This window comes from Ixodes scapularis, unplaced genomic scaffold (assembly GCF_016920785.2).
Source record: "Ixodes scapularis isolate PalLabHiFi unplaced genomic scaffold, ASM1692078v2 PGA_scaffold9__187_contigs__length_104089568, whole genome shotgun sequence".
Lineage (NCBI taxonomy): Eukaryota > Metazoa > Arthropoda > Arachnida > Ixodida > Ixodidae > Ixodes > Ixodes scapularis.
The window spans coordinates 2,710,773-2,727,076 of record NW_024609884.1 but is presented as its reverse complement, the minus strand read 5'-3'; the positions used below and the strand labels follow the sequence as shown (position 1 = coordinate 2,727,076).

At 45.6% G+C, this 16,304-nt stretch overlaps 1 protein-coding gene across 1 annotated transcript in view; it reads right to left on the bottom strand.

The window, feature by feature from the left end:
* LOC8041402 (anillin) overlaps positions 1-16,304 on the bottom strand; it is a 68,949-nt gene that overhangs the window by 28,523 nt on the left and 24,122 nt on the right. Inside the window, exons 7-12 of the mRNA XM_029995431.3 lie at positions 15,027-15,226; positions 11,877-12,433; positions 8,280-8,454; positions 3,521-3,656; positions 2,559-2,723; positions 28-194 (exon numbers count right to left, since the gene is read on the bottom strand). Coding sequence (XP_029851291.3) covers positions 28-194; positions 2,559-2,723; positions 3,521-3,656; positions 8,280-8,454; positions 11,877-12,433; positions 15,027-15,226 — 1,400 coding nt within the window. The remainder of the gene's footprint in view (positions 1-27; positions 195-2,558; positions 2,724-3,520; positions 3,657-8,279; positions 8,455-11,876; positions 12,434-15,026; positions 15,227-16,304) is intronic.

Below are 16,304 nucleotides of genomic sequence, written 5' to 3'. Positions count from 1 at the left end.
CCAAGCGAGCAGGCCTCCCTCACTGACCAGTGCGCAGACGTGGACGGTCACCAGGAAGTCGGGGGCCAGGTCCAGCAGGGTCATGTGGTTGGTGAAGCGGAGCGTGGACTGGCCGCCCGCCGTCGACAGCATCTGGCTGGCCAGAACGTGGGGCCCCTGCTTGACCAGGCACACGAAGTGGTGCACGTCTCCGCCTGCACAGCCACAACCATGGGGCAGCCGCTCCCTACAACGTCCAGGTCTTAAAGGGGCCCTTAACCACTTCCTGCAATAGTCTATCTAGGGTCATAACTCAAGCTATGGGCTCTAAGCATTCTAAGAAACCAAACATTACGTTCGTGTGTGGCCGATTTCTCTATTAAAAAAATCTGTGTCAAGGATCAAATTGGACGAGGAGGAGCCCTTCTTCTTGTCCGACGGCGCTCTCTGGTGTCAGCGATAGTTCCGAAGTAATCAATCTTTGATACCAATTTTAATAGAGAAATTGGCCACGTCATTAATAAAGATAAGAAATAAAAATGGTCTCAAGATAGAGTCCTGGGGGAAACACGTAAGCCGGCTCAGAACAGAACAGGTTTTAACAGTAGTTTAGGGTGAAAAACCCAATCAAAAGCTTTAGAGTAATTGATGAATATCAACTTGCCTTGACGGTTTAGAACTTTAGCAAGATAACGCGTAGTCGTTCAAAGGCCGCCCCGGAAACCATGTTGGCCATGGCAGACATTCTCGGTTACAAGAAAAATAGATACTATATGCTTGAATCATAGGTCATTATTTTGAGGCGACTTCACTCACACTCACAATCACCCCAGTTTCCCCAGTCAAAACTCACACTCACAATCCCGATTTATTCGAAACAGGGTCATCATAGACACTCACCATCACAATTTATTAAAAACAAGGTCATCACACACACTCACCATTACGATTAAACACGAAACCAAAACTCACTCACCCACGTCATCATCACGGTAATAAGCTACTTGAGAACTCGCCGGTTTGAGTCGCGCTCACTCTTTTCTCCAGGTTCACGTGCCATTTTTTATGGTTTAGACACAACCACCAAAGATAATCAAAGTCATGGGTCATCAAAGGCACACACTCAATACTAAAAATAGAAAAAAAAGTATGATACCCAGTTTTTGTGGCTTCTAAAAAAAATACAAATATGCTGATTGAAGTCAAGCGAATTTCAGCGTTCACAGATCCATCAGACTCACCGGTCATCACGGTCCACCCCCCCCCCCCCCCCATCACACTCACAGCTCATCATGATCATCACACTCATGCTCATGAGTGCTTGGAACTCACACTCATTAGTTCTAATAACTCACCCTCACACTCATGAACTCACACTCACACTCACGAGTTCCCAATACTCACTCACACACACTCACGAGTTTTTAGAACTTGCGCTCACCCTTACACTTATAAGTATTCAGAACTCACACTCATGAGTTCTCAAAACTTACGCTCACGCTCATTCTCACAATTTTCTAAGACTCCCGGCCTCAATAACGCCCACCTCATATCTGGCTATGAGTGTGAGTGAGTGTGAATGATCGCACTAATGAGTGAGTTTTGCCAAGGTATGGCTTGAGAACAATGTGTTCAAGAGCCTCAGAGCATGACGATAGCAACAATACAGGCCTATATTTGATTAGGGATAAAGCATCCGCCGATTTGTAAACACGGATCTCCTTTGCAACTTTCCAATGACCAGGAACAGCTGCATCTTTCATTTCATTGAAGGCATTACATAAGGGGGTACAGTCGAACCTGGATATATCGAATTCAAAGGGGATCGTAAAAGAGTTTGATATATCAATAATTTGATATACAAAAATATGTTAAATTAAGCTAAAATGGAAATTTCCTGGCGTCTTTGCTAATGCATAAGGTCGCAACTAACGGGAGCTTCCCAAATAGAGCATCCAAGAGCCACTAAATACAGTAAAGCTAAGTTGGCGGAGACCGCAAACACCGCCGCACTTACGCGTGCACCTGGCCGGGACCTCCACACAGCATAAACAACAAAACACGAAAATAATTTTTTAAAAAATGAAAGAAAAACGGAAAAGCGAGACGCATAAAAAAACTCTTGATCCATAGAAAAAATTTAAGAAGCAACAAAAAAAGAAAGCTCCCTAAATTCAGGCAGCAAAAAAAGTTGCCCTCTCGTGCTTTTTTGCCTTCCGTATAACTTCTATCACTACTTCTCTTCCCTAAATTTTTATTAAAACCCAGTTGAGAGTACAGTGCTGTCCTCTCTACTTCATGTCCTCGTCTGTTCCTTACATTATCAGTATGCTGAGCTAACTAGCCCACCTCAGTATTTAAGTACAATGCATAGTGTATGTGCAACTTGTTCTTAAAAGCGAGAGCCTTCAATGCCATAATCGCTAGTGGGCGCAAACAGCACAAGCTGGGAATATCACGTACAGCTGGAAACCGGTGGAATCTGGGGAAACCAAGTAGAACCGAAGCACCAGCACATGCCGGGGGAAAAAGGCGAGAAAAGAGGTCCTCCGGGGCCAAATGTGCAGGGGGGAACTCACCCAGGGCCCCCTGCAGCTGGGCGGCCAGGAAGTCCTTCCTGAGTGGCAGCTCCAGGCAGCTCAAGGTGAGGCTGGCCCGGCCCGCGGGGCTCTGCCCTTGCCCCGCACAGCCCCCTTGCGTCTTGAGCCGCTCCGCCTCCGCCAGGCAGGCCTGCTGACGCTCCGCTGCAGGAACCCAACCAGCCAGGCTCACACAAGGCCCCTCTCATCCTCTTTTTGGGGGCTTGATTCCTTGCCACATTGCAAATTTAAGTTTATTCATTTTTAAAAAAAAATTTATTCAAATGCACAAACATTGTTTGGAACCCGGCACTAGCCACAGTGGATAGTGCCGGGTTCAGCCATAAAATAAGTTTTACGATGCGACACAAATGTAAAAAAATTGTGCCAGAAAAAAATGCTAGATAGCTACTGCATATTACGCATTACAGGACTTTAAAAATAATGCTGCTGCCAAATTTGATTAATTGCTTGGCTACAATTCGTCCTCACCGGTGCCGATGTACCTGCCGTCGTCGCTGCTACGCTCACAAAGCGTGTCGTCATCAGATTAAATCCCGCATTTCTCGAACAACTGCACTTAACGCGTTCGCTCAGTGATTGCGGTGCGCGTTGTGGGCAGGGACCAATCGTGCGTTTCTGCTACGTACGAGCCAAAGATACTGAGCCGTCGCAGACGACCGGCCTCCAGCGGAGCCACCGCGGGTTTCTCCCGCACGGAGAATATTGTTGAAGACCCTATTGTTTGAAGACCGGTGGCTTTGCTGCATTTTTTTCCTCGGGCAAGTTCGCTCTTTGCAAGTTTTATAAAAAAAAATGCACCACCTGTGGGCAATGCTGCACAAAATTGTAACGCGATGGGTTAAGAAACCGACTTTTGCGGTCGACTTAAAGAGCCTGGCCGCTATTTGAGACACCCTGTAGGTCAAACGACGCGAGCGGAGCCCCAGAGGGTCACTCACCGGCGAGGAGCAGCAGGCGCTCTCCCTCCACCTGCTCGGCCGACCCGGAGAACTCGGGCATGGCTCGGCACAGCGCCAGGGCCCGGCTGGCCTGCCTCATCACCCCCTCCTGCACTGCAGCCTCCTCGCCCAGTGCCTGCACACCACCGTCCCGCCGCCATCTGACAAACTTGCACCAAAATTCTTCGGACCGAGCCTCAAACCAAAACCCCAGTCCAAAAAAAAAGAAGAAAACATTTTTTTCCCAACTTGAGCCCAAAACAACTCACTGGTAAGCAATATTTCCTTTACTTCGTTTCACCTTAAAGGACATATGCAAAGGAAAAAAGTAATTTTTTTTTTAAACAGCCAGGATAAAAAAAGAATGTCATAAAACAAATTTAAAACTAAACAAAAACATTTTTAGAGCTATATTTACAGCGCAAAACGAATTTGTGGTTGGCACCCCTGGGAGCCCACGGGAAAGTGGCTGATAAAGTCGCGTGACTGGCTGCTCTAGTCAAGCGGTGCTTGCGCTCTTTCGGGAGCTTCCTATGGGCTCTAGAAGTATGAATTCAAATTTATTGATTTCTCCTCACACAAGAAGAGAGGGAGGAGGAGCAAAAAACAGTACAAGAACTGCTCGACAGAGCCGCCCCTCAGGTTCAGGTTCAGGTTGGTTTTATTGTGCGTAGATCAAAGGTAAATACATTAGAAATATTACAGAAGGAGGTCCCAGAGTCAGAGACTGGAAAGGGACCTCCTGTTAATGGTAGCAATAATAATAAAACAAATTTACAGCAGTCAGAATGGAAAATAAATTATGACATGAATAAGTGAAACACAGAACTAATTGCAGTGATATAAAATGAACAAAATAACAGTAAGTTAAACACTCATAATAATTATAAACTTATAAATAAAATAACACTGAATAAACAGAGCAAGGTTATTACAGTTGGAATTGCAAATCAATTTTGAGAATAAGTGAAATGCAGTACTAATTACAATAATATGAGAGACAAAACGGCAATTATCAAAAAGAGAGATACACAATGACGTCATGACAGCAATGTATGACTAAAAGGACTGAAGAAATATGCGAAGTTTCTGCTTAAACACGTGAATTGATGGTGATTGCTTGATGGCTAAAGGTAATGAATTCCACACAGCCGTGGCTGAGAAGTTGGTGGTAAATTTACCATAGTTAGTCCTAGGCTTAGGCAATAACAAGTTATGATGAAATGCGAATCGAGTTATCTTATGCTGTGGAAACTGATTATCGTTAAGAAGTGTTAGAGCGAGTTTGCCGTTCACGAAATTATACACAAGTAACCCGAGGGTATGTTTATTTAAATTGCTAACAGATAAAATATAAAAAGCACGGAAAAACCAAGAAATATCAGATGAAAAGTGACTAAAGGTGATGATACGAAATGCTTGATTTTGGACGTGCTGCAATGGAGACAAATGTGTGCGATAAGTATTTCCCCACGAAGATATGCAGTAGTTGAGATGACTATGTATAAATGCGTAGTAGAGGGAAATCAGCGTATCGATGTGGAAAAAGGCGCGTACTTTGATTAATGCTCTTATGCCGAATGCTGCTTTTCTAGTTAAAGAGTTAATATGCCTGTGGAATTTTAAATGAGTGTCTAATTCAACCCCAAGAAATACAACGTGGCTTGCAGCCGTCAATACATTAGAGTTTAAGTGAACCGATGGAACCTCCCCCAGCACCAACAGCTGCAGAACTTATTTACAGCAATATCAAAAACAACAGCAATAAAAGAACAACCTTTCGTGCACATAATTAATCTATTAAAGTTACTTAGCAATCTTCGTTTTAAGTGCACCTAAAAAAACAAAGATTAATAAGAAACTTTTAGGGCCCATAGGAAGCTCCCGAAAGAGCGCAAGAACTACATGATAGACCTGTGCGCCGGTCAGAAATTGATGGCGGAGGCGCGTTGGAGTGTTCCCTTCTGGCGGCGGCGTGGAGAAATGCATTCAGCCGGCGGCGCACCACGCTCAGCGTGCGGCGGCGGCGTGGGGAATGTGGGGCTTCAGCGGAGGCTCTGAATGGCTCCGGCATAACTCGCAGCAGCGGCGGCGCACAGGTCTACCATGCGACGAGTGGCGGCTCCCGTGGGTGCAAACTAAAAACTAAAAAACAAAATTATCTATATATCCAACTATTTTACGATCTCCTGTAAATTCGATATATCCGGGTTCGACTGCATGTGTTTTTTGGTGTATTTATTAAGCACCGGCGTAATTCGGTGTCTCGTGCAGATGTCGCAATGGGAAAAAGCGGAAAAAAGACAAAAAAAGCCCTGCGGACGAGTTTTCGGATTGACAGACTTGCACCCGTGGCACAAACTTCAGTGCAACACCAAGCTTCCCACGCGCTCAAAGTGATTATAAAATTTATTGATTTAGACTTTCTCGATGATGCCTTGCAAGTTTATAATTGGAATCATATGCATTAATTAAAAAGTTAATAACAAATTTTAGTTAATTAACTGACTTAGCGTGACTAGCAGCTCCCTCCATTATTCCCCCCAGGCTGTATAACTAGGGTTATGTTTTTACGGGGCGTATTTTTCTTTGGATTCGGGAACGTTTTTTCGGGGTTTATTATTTTTTTTCCGGAATCTGTGCTTTTGGTGTTCATTTTCAGCGCCGAGCAAGAAATCGGGGTTTATTGCGGCTAATCACGGATGGGCAAAATACAGGCAAATATGTATCGAAATACAATTACAAAATACTTCGTCAAAAATGTATTTAATTACAAATCTAATTACATTTCCAAAAAAGCATTTAAATACAAGATACAAATACAACCAAATGTATTTGGTCTCCTCCAAATACTTTTCCAAATACATTCCTCAAAATTTGCGTCAGCGACTTCAGGGCACCTGCAACGGGTTTCTGGGTATCTCATTTTAATTTTGCATTGCACACTCGAGAGTTAGTGTGCGAGGCTCTAGTAACATAATAGAAATATATTCACAAAAAAAATGTAATCAGCTTGAACGTAATAGGTGAACAAAGTACAGAGCTTCAAGCAGCTTTTTTTTTCGATTACTTATTGGTATAGACGAGCAAAGAACCGAGACGACCAAGACGTGCAGCACTAGCTAGACAATTTTTTATAGTTGCAACTCGCACCAGTTACGAAAATCTGGACGACCCGCGCATTTAGAATGTTCCAGGCGAAAATATGGATGGAAATCAGGCTGGAAAGCATCACAAGTTGTCACAGGCACAGTCTGCCTGCGAACGTCAATTTCGTCACTATTCTTGCCCTGGACTAGCACCGTAATCACAAAGTCACTAAATGCTTGTGCTTGATTGGGAGACACTGCATTCGGTGCAGAACATAGTTTTCTTCCTGCTCTGGACAGTGACAATAAATTTGAGGGATGTATTTTCGCCCACAAAATTGTATTTAATTACAACTGTATTTGAAATACCAACGTTTTAGTATTTAAATACACACGTCAAATACCTTACCCAATTTGTAATTAAATACAAATGCAAAATACACAAAGCATTTGAAATACTGCCCATCCCTGCTGCACATCAATAATCTTGTGACCCTTTCCAGGGTCCATGTGACCTGCGACCCAAATACTTGACAAACGTCATGTCGGTACCGACGACAGGAGGAGACCCAGTGCAAGGGACGTGGTTCCCAAAGAAAAAACAACCTCAAGGACGGATAGTATTTATTCAAATATAAGTCAACGTTTCTTTTTCTTTTTCGAAAATGTTGTCAAAAAATTAAGGATCTACCTATAATCGCAACCAGAAAATTTCGACCTACATTAATAACCAAACTTCCGGACCCTACTGAGTGCATGGAGCTATCGAGTCACCGAGCCGATGTGGCCGTAGCGCCGCACTGCTTCTTGTTTCCGAAAGCTCTTGGTGCACGAAAACAACCGAAACAGCAGCAGTGTCGACCTTCTTTCTTCCCTTGTTGTCACCATTTTGCAAGGGCGTTAGTGAACTTTTGTTGTAAATCTGTGAGGATGTCGACGAAGCTGACGAAGCTTCTGACGATGATGACATGTCTGGAAGTTCTGACAATGATTGGCTTTGCACTATGATTTAGCTGAGAGCGCAGTAACGTAAGGTTTGCGTCATTCTTTTGCCCAAACTTCTGTTATTTAAAAAAAAAAAAAAAAAGGTCAATCTAATTTTTTTTTATTTTTTTTTTTTATCGATTTATATTTGTGGTTGACTTATATTCGACCAAATACTAGTATGGCTTGTGTTCAGGGTCATAAAAACAATGCCGCAGATTTCCTTCCCCGAAACTGGGGATTTCCCTGTTCAAGGGCAGCTCCGATTCGAGGGTTTTCGGTTTTTCCCGATTCCGAGGAAACCACTTCAGGGGTTATTTATTGGGGTTTATTGGTATGCCCCGAAAACATCGAACCCTACGTAAAATTCCCCCGCACAAACCGGATTAGTGCTGCTTTCGCAACTTTTCGTTAAAACGAACTGTCTAAAGAAACACCTTGTATATCCTATCTGAGGCTTCAGTTTGGGGAATGGAGCGCAAAAGCTAAGCGTTGGGCAATGGTAGTCACACGGTGCAAATGACCGGCCAAGATGTCCGAGCCAAAGAAGGTCCATTTGTCCACGAGCCAGATGGAGCAGCCGCCCAAGAAGCAACTCCGGCTGCGAGCTCGGAGGGCCGCCGAAAAGCGGCCCACAAGCCTCGCCTGCAGCGTGGCTTGGAACTCCTCCCGGGGAGCGGCCTCACCAGTATCCGAGCCAGGGTCTGGTCTCTGGGCGGAGACTCCTCCACGGGCTCCGCTGGCCGGGCGGGGGCCGAGACCAGCTTCCGTCGGTAGACGCTCTGCGTGTGCACCAGGGAGAGCTCCGTGCTGCCACCAGAGGGCGTCGCCAGAGACCTCGTCCCATGTTCGAGCCCCACGCTGCCGAGAAGAAAAGCCCTCACTCTGAGACTAAAAGTCAACTGCTTCTAACGTCCTGATTCCCCCGCAATGTCGTAACACATGTTAGCAGCGGAGAAAGCAATCAATCAATTACCCTGAAATGTTGCAAGACTTTAAGACACATTAAGCTAACGGTAAGCCATACTACGAAAGCTGAACGTTTGAAAGGGTAATCCAAACGCCGCACTTTCGTGGGGTCACTTATCTATATTAGTCGAGAAATCCAGTATTGTCACTACGGATGGTCACGGTGGGCTCCATGAGCAACATTTCCTGTCCTTCAAAGGAAATGCAGGTTCAAATATTCATGTCGACAAATTTGATGTGGGAGAACACGCTGTCTTGCATACGCTTTCCGTAGCCACGCCCAGAGTCGTATATTAAGAGAGTTTGGTCTCTCTCATCATCTCAAACCATGGGGATCGTTTGCAATTCCTACAGAGACTGGTTGCGTGTGCTGCGTCATCGCGTGGCAAGGAGGGAGATGTTGAGCGGCGAGATGTTGAGTGGCGCCACCTCACGGGCACTTTCCCGTGACGCAGTGAGTGGGATTCAAGCAGACGACGTGCTAGAGAATCGCACAAAGTGGTTATATTAGTTTGCGCCTACTCATGCTAACAATGACCCCATTCCGGAGAGCGACTGCCTAAGGTCTTTAACAAATACTTTTCATCAGTGTTTACTAACGAGTACTTGGACTCGGTCCCCTCTCTCTTCCAAAGAGTTTTACGAGCACATGCTTCCTATCGATATTAACTCCGTCGGTATTAAAAAATTTATTGATAAACTAAAACTTCCTTGGTCCACTGGAACCGACAACACAAACTCTAAAATTTAACAAAACACCAGTGTTATTTTTAGTGAGTATTTGAAACTCATCTTTAACCCATCCCTATGAGAAAGCTGCCTCTTACCTGACTGGAAGGTCGGCAGGGTTATTCCAGTTTTTAAACAGGGTAACCGCTCTTCTGCTTCTAATTATCACCCTCTAACTTCCATTTCATGCAAACTACTTGAGCATATCCTCGACTCCAGTATCATGAGGCACCTATCGTAATTCCCTTTTCTTTAAACAGCAGCACGGTTTTTAAAGGGGGCCTTTCTGTGAAACACAGCTCCGCAACTTCATCCATGACCTACACACCAACCTTGAATGTCATGTCCAGACAGATGCAGCATTTCTGGATTTTTCTTAAGCGTTCGAACGTATCCCTCATCAACGGCTCCTTCCTAAGCTATCGTCTCTTCGTCTTGACCAATTAATGTTTGCATGAGAGTTTCTGTTTTCACGCGTGCAGCTGATGTCCATTAATGATCATAAATCTTCTCTAATAAACCTTTCCGGCGTTCCCCAGGGGTCTGTCCTTGGGTCTCTACTCTTTTTAATCTTCATAAATAACCTTCCCAGTGGAATTTCCTCAAAAATACCTTTTCACCAACAAATGTGTAATCTATAACAAAGTAACCTGTGCGCAAAATAACAACCAGCTTCAGGAAGCAGATAAAATTAACAAATGGTGCAAAGAATGGATAATGTCATTAAACAAATCTAAATGCAAACTAATCCATTTGACCGGGAAAGAGGCTCGAGGTCCACCTAAGCACTTCTTATGAGTTGTGAATGCGAAAGCACGCACGCCGCTCTTCGCTCCCTTCTTTCGTCTGCGGCGTACGGCGCGCTGACCTTGGGCGTGGAACGGTGGAGCCACTGCCTCGCGGACACGCAGCGCCATCGGTTGAGCGATCGTTGAAACTGACGCGCAGCGGCCAATGAGAGCCTTGTCGACGCACGCTAGTCAATGGGACCGAAGCCAAAAATTCATCAGCTTTACTTCGCTCCTTTGGGATCGGGGAAACTAGGTGCCGTGTCTAAGCTTTTCGTGTCGTTTCATAGCTGGGAGCTGGCTACACTTGGAAAAAAGATTTAAGGTGCCGTTTTGGCGCTTCAAACTGATGACGTCGGCTCGCTCCATGAGACAATTAATGCTTTCGCATTAAAAATCCACCCTGTCCTCTCAATACTTTTTGGAGTCCGATCTGATTGAGACAGTGGCCGTGCATAAATATCATGGTGTAAGATTAACATCAGACCTTTCCTGGAATAAACCCATTGAAGCCATTACTGCCGACTCATCTAGAACTCTTGGACTAATGAGACGTAACTTAAGATGTGCTTCCCCTTTTGTCCATAACCTGGCATATGAAACATACGTCAGACCAAAATTCGAATATGCTGCAACCATCTGGAACCCCCATCAACTGTACGTCATCAATAACCTGGGAGCAGTTTAGAGCAGAGATGCTCGTTTCATCCACTTGTGAGCTTTCTTTGAGTGTTGCTAAAAGTCAACTAACCATGTCCTCTCTGCAACTTGGCAGGCAAGTCTTTCAGCTCTTTCATAAGATACCAGACACTCTACGTCCAAAGCACTTTGTTATCACCCCTCACCGAATATCTTCTCGCCTCAACGCCTGCACCATCAAACGCATTTCTGGTTCTACTAATGCTTTTAATCCATCATTTATTCCCCAAATTATCAGCGACTGGAACAGTCTCCCATTCTCTATTGTCACCATCGTGGACTCCGATAACTTTTTTCTTCTCAAAAAACTACATCTTTCTCATGTCATTCTACTGTTTTACCTCAAGTCCAGACGCAGCTCACGCTACGAACTGATGGGACCAATCAGACAGCATCAATCACGGTGTTCCTTGTGTACATTGCTCAATCAATCAGAAACAAAAGTGATTGGCAATTTCGATGCTGCTTCAGTGATCCCATTAGCTCCTAGCGCTGGCTGTGTCAGGACTTGAGCTCAGTGTAGCTTCTTTTTTCAATTTTATATAATTTCTCGAGTATGCCCCAAGTGTATCTTGTTTGTACTTGGCATCCATTATATAATCCCTGATCCCCCTCATGTAATGCCCTTAACGGTATGTTAAGATGAAATGAATGAATGAATGAATGAATGCCAATTGATAAGTGTTTACTTATGAAACGAAAGAGTAAGAGATTTTTAAGAGCCTTTTTCTGGACTGTAGCGTCTCCAAGCCGCGTGTGATAGATGCAATCCTTAAAATCCTCAAAAACAAGCCTGGAGCGTGACATGACAGCTTGCACAGTGTGCTTTGACTCTTGTTCTGCAGGATCTATGGAGGCTGCCGTAAAATCATTTCTTTTGCCGCAGTGTAGGACACGCTGTCATCTTAGCTGTGCACACGCGCCCTATTGCATTACGCCACACACTTGTTTTTGGCTAACAGAGCTTGCCGAAATTGGACCTCGTTCGCTTCAAACCGAATGCCAATCAGCAAATGAGGATTTCAGGAATGCGAGGACACCCAAGGTGCTCAGCACCCAGCAGTCGAGGAGGGGCCGTGGGAGGCCAGAAACACTCACGGGCCCTCGTGCAAGTCCGCAGGCGGCAGCACTGGATATAGCCGGGGCACCCTGCTTGCACCTGGCAACGTCTCCAACCAAAGCTCTGGCGAGACCTCTGGTGAATCCTCCGACGACTCCTCCAGAGAGACCTCTGGCAAATCCTCTGGTGGTGTCTCCTCCACCATGACCTGCGGCGAGACCTCTGGCAACTCCTTCGACGGGACCGGTGGCGCCTCCTCCACCAAGATCTGCGGCGAGACCTCCGGCAACTCCTTCAACGAGACCGGTGGCGTCTCCTCTACCACGACCTGAGGTGAGACCTCCGGCAACTCCTTCGACGGGACTGGTGGCATCTCCTCCACCAAGACTTGTGGCGACTCCCCCGACAAGAACTTTGGTGTCTCCTCTATCACAACCTGTGGTGAGACCTCTGGCAACTCCTTCGACGACACCGGTGGCGTCTCCTCCACCAAGACTTGTGGCGACTTTTCCGACGAGACCTCTGGGAGGCACTTTTCGAGGCTGTCCCCACAAGCCCAGGAGTCCCGCCCGTCGCTCGTCCCCCGGGCGCTGGCCTGTCAAGAGAAGGAGGGACGCCAATTGGCCCCTCTCCAGTGCAAGTCCCCCTACTGGCCCAGCCAGAACGCAAACCACTTCAATGGACCCTCACTGCACTCGTAAAATTCAGTCATGAAAGCGGCAGTTGACCTCTCGTAACAGGCAAAGTACTGGGTCTGGAGCAGTGACCGACACATTGGGAGCAGATGCCAATGTTAGTGCGTCGTTTGAAAGTGAAAAAAGTAGTGGCATCGCTAAGCGAGTCCATCTTTGGTAATGACTAAGGGTTCCTCTTTGATACTTAAGCATACTATGGTGCAATCCACTTAGAAAGATAATGAAAAAACCCAAAAATTCAATCGTTATAACCGATTATCGTTGTATCTGGACAAATCATTTCTAGTCTAGAAAGTCACAAAACTGATTGTTATAAGAAGTACATCGTTACTCGAGCTATCGTTAAAAATACTTTTTGCAAAGAGAACAGGAGGGACGCAAGAGGAACACGCAGCCATCTTTTCAGAATTAAGACTCGGGTCAAAGCACACTTGCAATGGGTAGTAAAGAAATTATCATAAAATTGAATTGTAACGCAACACTTTACTTCATATAAAGCCTCTCTCCCCCTCCTTTACACTCGGTCGTTTATTAGACCAGTGTCTGCTCTGTTCCATGGGCGCCGCCATGTTTGCTTATGCCAACGCCACGACACAGTAGGGGGGGCTGCTCTTTTTGCGAGACTCCATTTTTTTAGAAACCTTCGCACATATCGTAGCGCAAGAACATCACATAGTCATGAAGCTCCAAGAACAACACCGATGCCAAGAGTGCCGTAAAAAGCAAACATTGTTTTATGCGCAGCCCCTCTCTTCCCAAGAGCCTGGCACACTTGATATTATTCTTTCCCATTTTTATCGCTTGGGGCAAGGCCATCATATCCAATGAAGCCAAGCAAGCGGTGCCAAAAGTGTATAATGCATTTGTTCCTTTTCTATCACCGACTAAACTAATCGGCACAGCAAACGATCCTGCACTTTATTCTGAGCGCGATTGTTCGGTGCTAGCAAACGCACAAAGGCGACGAGCGCCAGGACAATTTTGCCGCTGCTTCATTGACTCCCAAGGACCCTAGTCCAAAATTATTGCCAATTCCGCGACCTCACCGCAAAAAATTACTGTCCAAATATTCACTCCATGATAACAATTCATTAGAATGCCACTCCCAATGGCACAATTCTGTGCCCACCAAATATTCCCAAAAGTTGCATTTTGTAAAATATTTGCTAAATATTTAGCCCGCAGAAATAAAGTTGTTGACAGTACTATACAGTTCCTACTTTGGGGACGATTCAAACTCATGACAGGTGAAACAGAATTGGCCAGTTCCTTCAAGTTCAAGTCTACCGCAAAAGTACACCACCGTAAAAATTTCGTAAGAATGCCCTCTTCCGAGAGGTTGCCCATCTCATTTTTCTGGCTCAATATCCGTAGGGTTGAAAATCTCTAAACATGTCCCCCGCTCCCCCATTCGCACCACGCAACCTTGGACAAAAATCACCATAGCCGCACAATCTGCACTAGCGGTGCATATGACGTGAGTGGGTTCCTGCGCGCTTGCTGCACTGGGAAACGCAAATCTGGTGCATCTGCGACATCAGTTCCTCTCCTCCTCACCATGGGTCGGTGTTTATTCGGTATTTTATGATAATCACGAGTCACTCAATTTTACAAATGTGAATTCCGAAAGCAAAAAAACAGGTATGACCATAAAGCGGTCTTCTACAACTACAACATGCCCACAAATCCAGAGAAGTCTTTGAGGTGACTGCAAAAGTTGGCTCGATAATGCATCGCGCTAAGATTTACCACAGAGGTGCCCAAAGGTGGTGAAAGCATTGCATCAAAATTTCAAAGAACAAGCTTACCCGAGTAAAAAGTAAAAAGAACAGTAACTGATTCTCTATACCTACGGCGCCCGTCTGCTACCGATGCACCCTCTGACTGGCACCACGACCGACAGATGTGGCAGCAGCCTGGCGTCAGCTTACTGCCCAGCTGCGCCAAAAGCAGATGACATATAATTGAAATTACTCGACAGACCATCGACCTTATTTGTTTCGTGTCCTAATGCCTTTTATTGAGCGCGTGCTGGTTTTTATTAAAAACTATCTGCTTTTGGTGCGACCGGGCGGTAAATTTGAACCTGGGCAGCTGCTGCCATCTGTCGGTCAATGCTCCCGTCAGAGGGTGCGTGGATAGCAGAGGGGCACCGTAGCTAAAAAAAAATCAGTTTTTTTTTTTTTTTTACTTTTTACTTGGGCAAGTTTGTTCTTTGGATTTTTTATGCTATGCTTCCACCACCTTCGGGCACCACTCTGGCAAGTCTTAGTGCAATGTGCTCCCAAGCAGATTTATGCGGCCACTTTAAAGGCTACCCCTGGATATATGGGCATGCTGCAGAGATGCCACAAAAAGTTCCCCAAGTTCAAACTGGAAAGGCTAGGAAAATTGCAAACTTCATCGTAGCTGTAACTAGAAAAGTGAGCAGTGCTCACTTGCAAAGTTTGGGAGATTTTGGCAAGGATGTGGGTCGAACAAGCAGGTGCCCACCTGCGAGGCAGCGGCCAGTCTGGCGCGTCCCTCGAAGAGAGCCCTCCTCTGGGCCACAGAGAGCAGCTCGGGCTGGACAGGCGTCGAGGGTCTTGGGCGCCCCGGAGGAGACATTGGTGGGTCCTCGCCAGCCCCTCCGAGGGACGACAATTGGGGAACAGACTTTCTTTCCAGGGTTCCAGAGGGACACTTTAAACCAGCTGAAAAAACATCCATCCTTCTGTGGGAAACATTTTGGACGAGGGTCTTTAAAAGGATATCGCAGCTCCCCAGGCCCCATGTATTTCCAATGGCAACTTTTTGGTCCGACTGCTCAGCAACCACCGGACGGATCGACTTCAGGATGGTTTCATTAAAAGGAGAATAAAGAAACAACTAGCAGGCGGTCGCACATTTCCCGGTTTTGGGGCTAGAGATTTTCTACGAGAGCTTGAATTCCTACAAACTGCCATTCGTGAGCACTTCTGAAAAGAACAGAGGCACAAATACATTTTCTGACATGACGTTGCGAAAGGTATATTCTTTCTTAAAGGGGCACTGACACCCCAAAGGTCGTATTTATTTTTATTGTCTAAAACGATGCAAGTTGCAGTCATAGACACGCAAAAAAAAACGCATCGCAAAAACAAAAATTTCCCACGCGCGCGCGCCTTTTTATTTTTGGCGTTTGATTTTCCCGCCTTCGCCTCCTCGCTTCTTTTGATCGGTGACGTCAAAAATCAGGAAATTTAGAAGCTTTGTAGGCGACATCTCTATAAAATTTAATTACGGCAATCCTAAAACATGTTTTTTAACGCAATTGCGAACGCACTACGGCCCTTCTTTTTGAAATACCAAAAATCGGGAGTTCGTTGTGGTGCCGTCTCCTGGATTTGTATCCTCCAACGGAAAACAGGCGACACCGCTCAAAACCGGTCCGCCGCAACGCCGCCGCTCACTCCTTTCCTCCTCGCTTTGGGTCGCCGTGGCAACAGCAGGGAGTGGTGAAAGAAAGTGTGCTCTCAGGTCTCCGCAATTTTTGACGTCAAGGCACCAGCGCCGATCGCGCGGGAACTTCGAATTCGGCATTTGGAAATTGTTTTTTTACTTCACAAATACTGAAGTCCCAAATTTCAAATTTTGAGGGTAATGTCCCGGCATCGTTTTCAATCGTTTCGGATAATAAAAAAAAAAAAGATTTTGATGTGTCAGTGCCCTTTTAACGTATCTCCAACAAGATCTTTGTTCCGTGTATTTCAATAGGGAAATAACAGGATCAAGTTTGCACTCCAGTGAAAG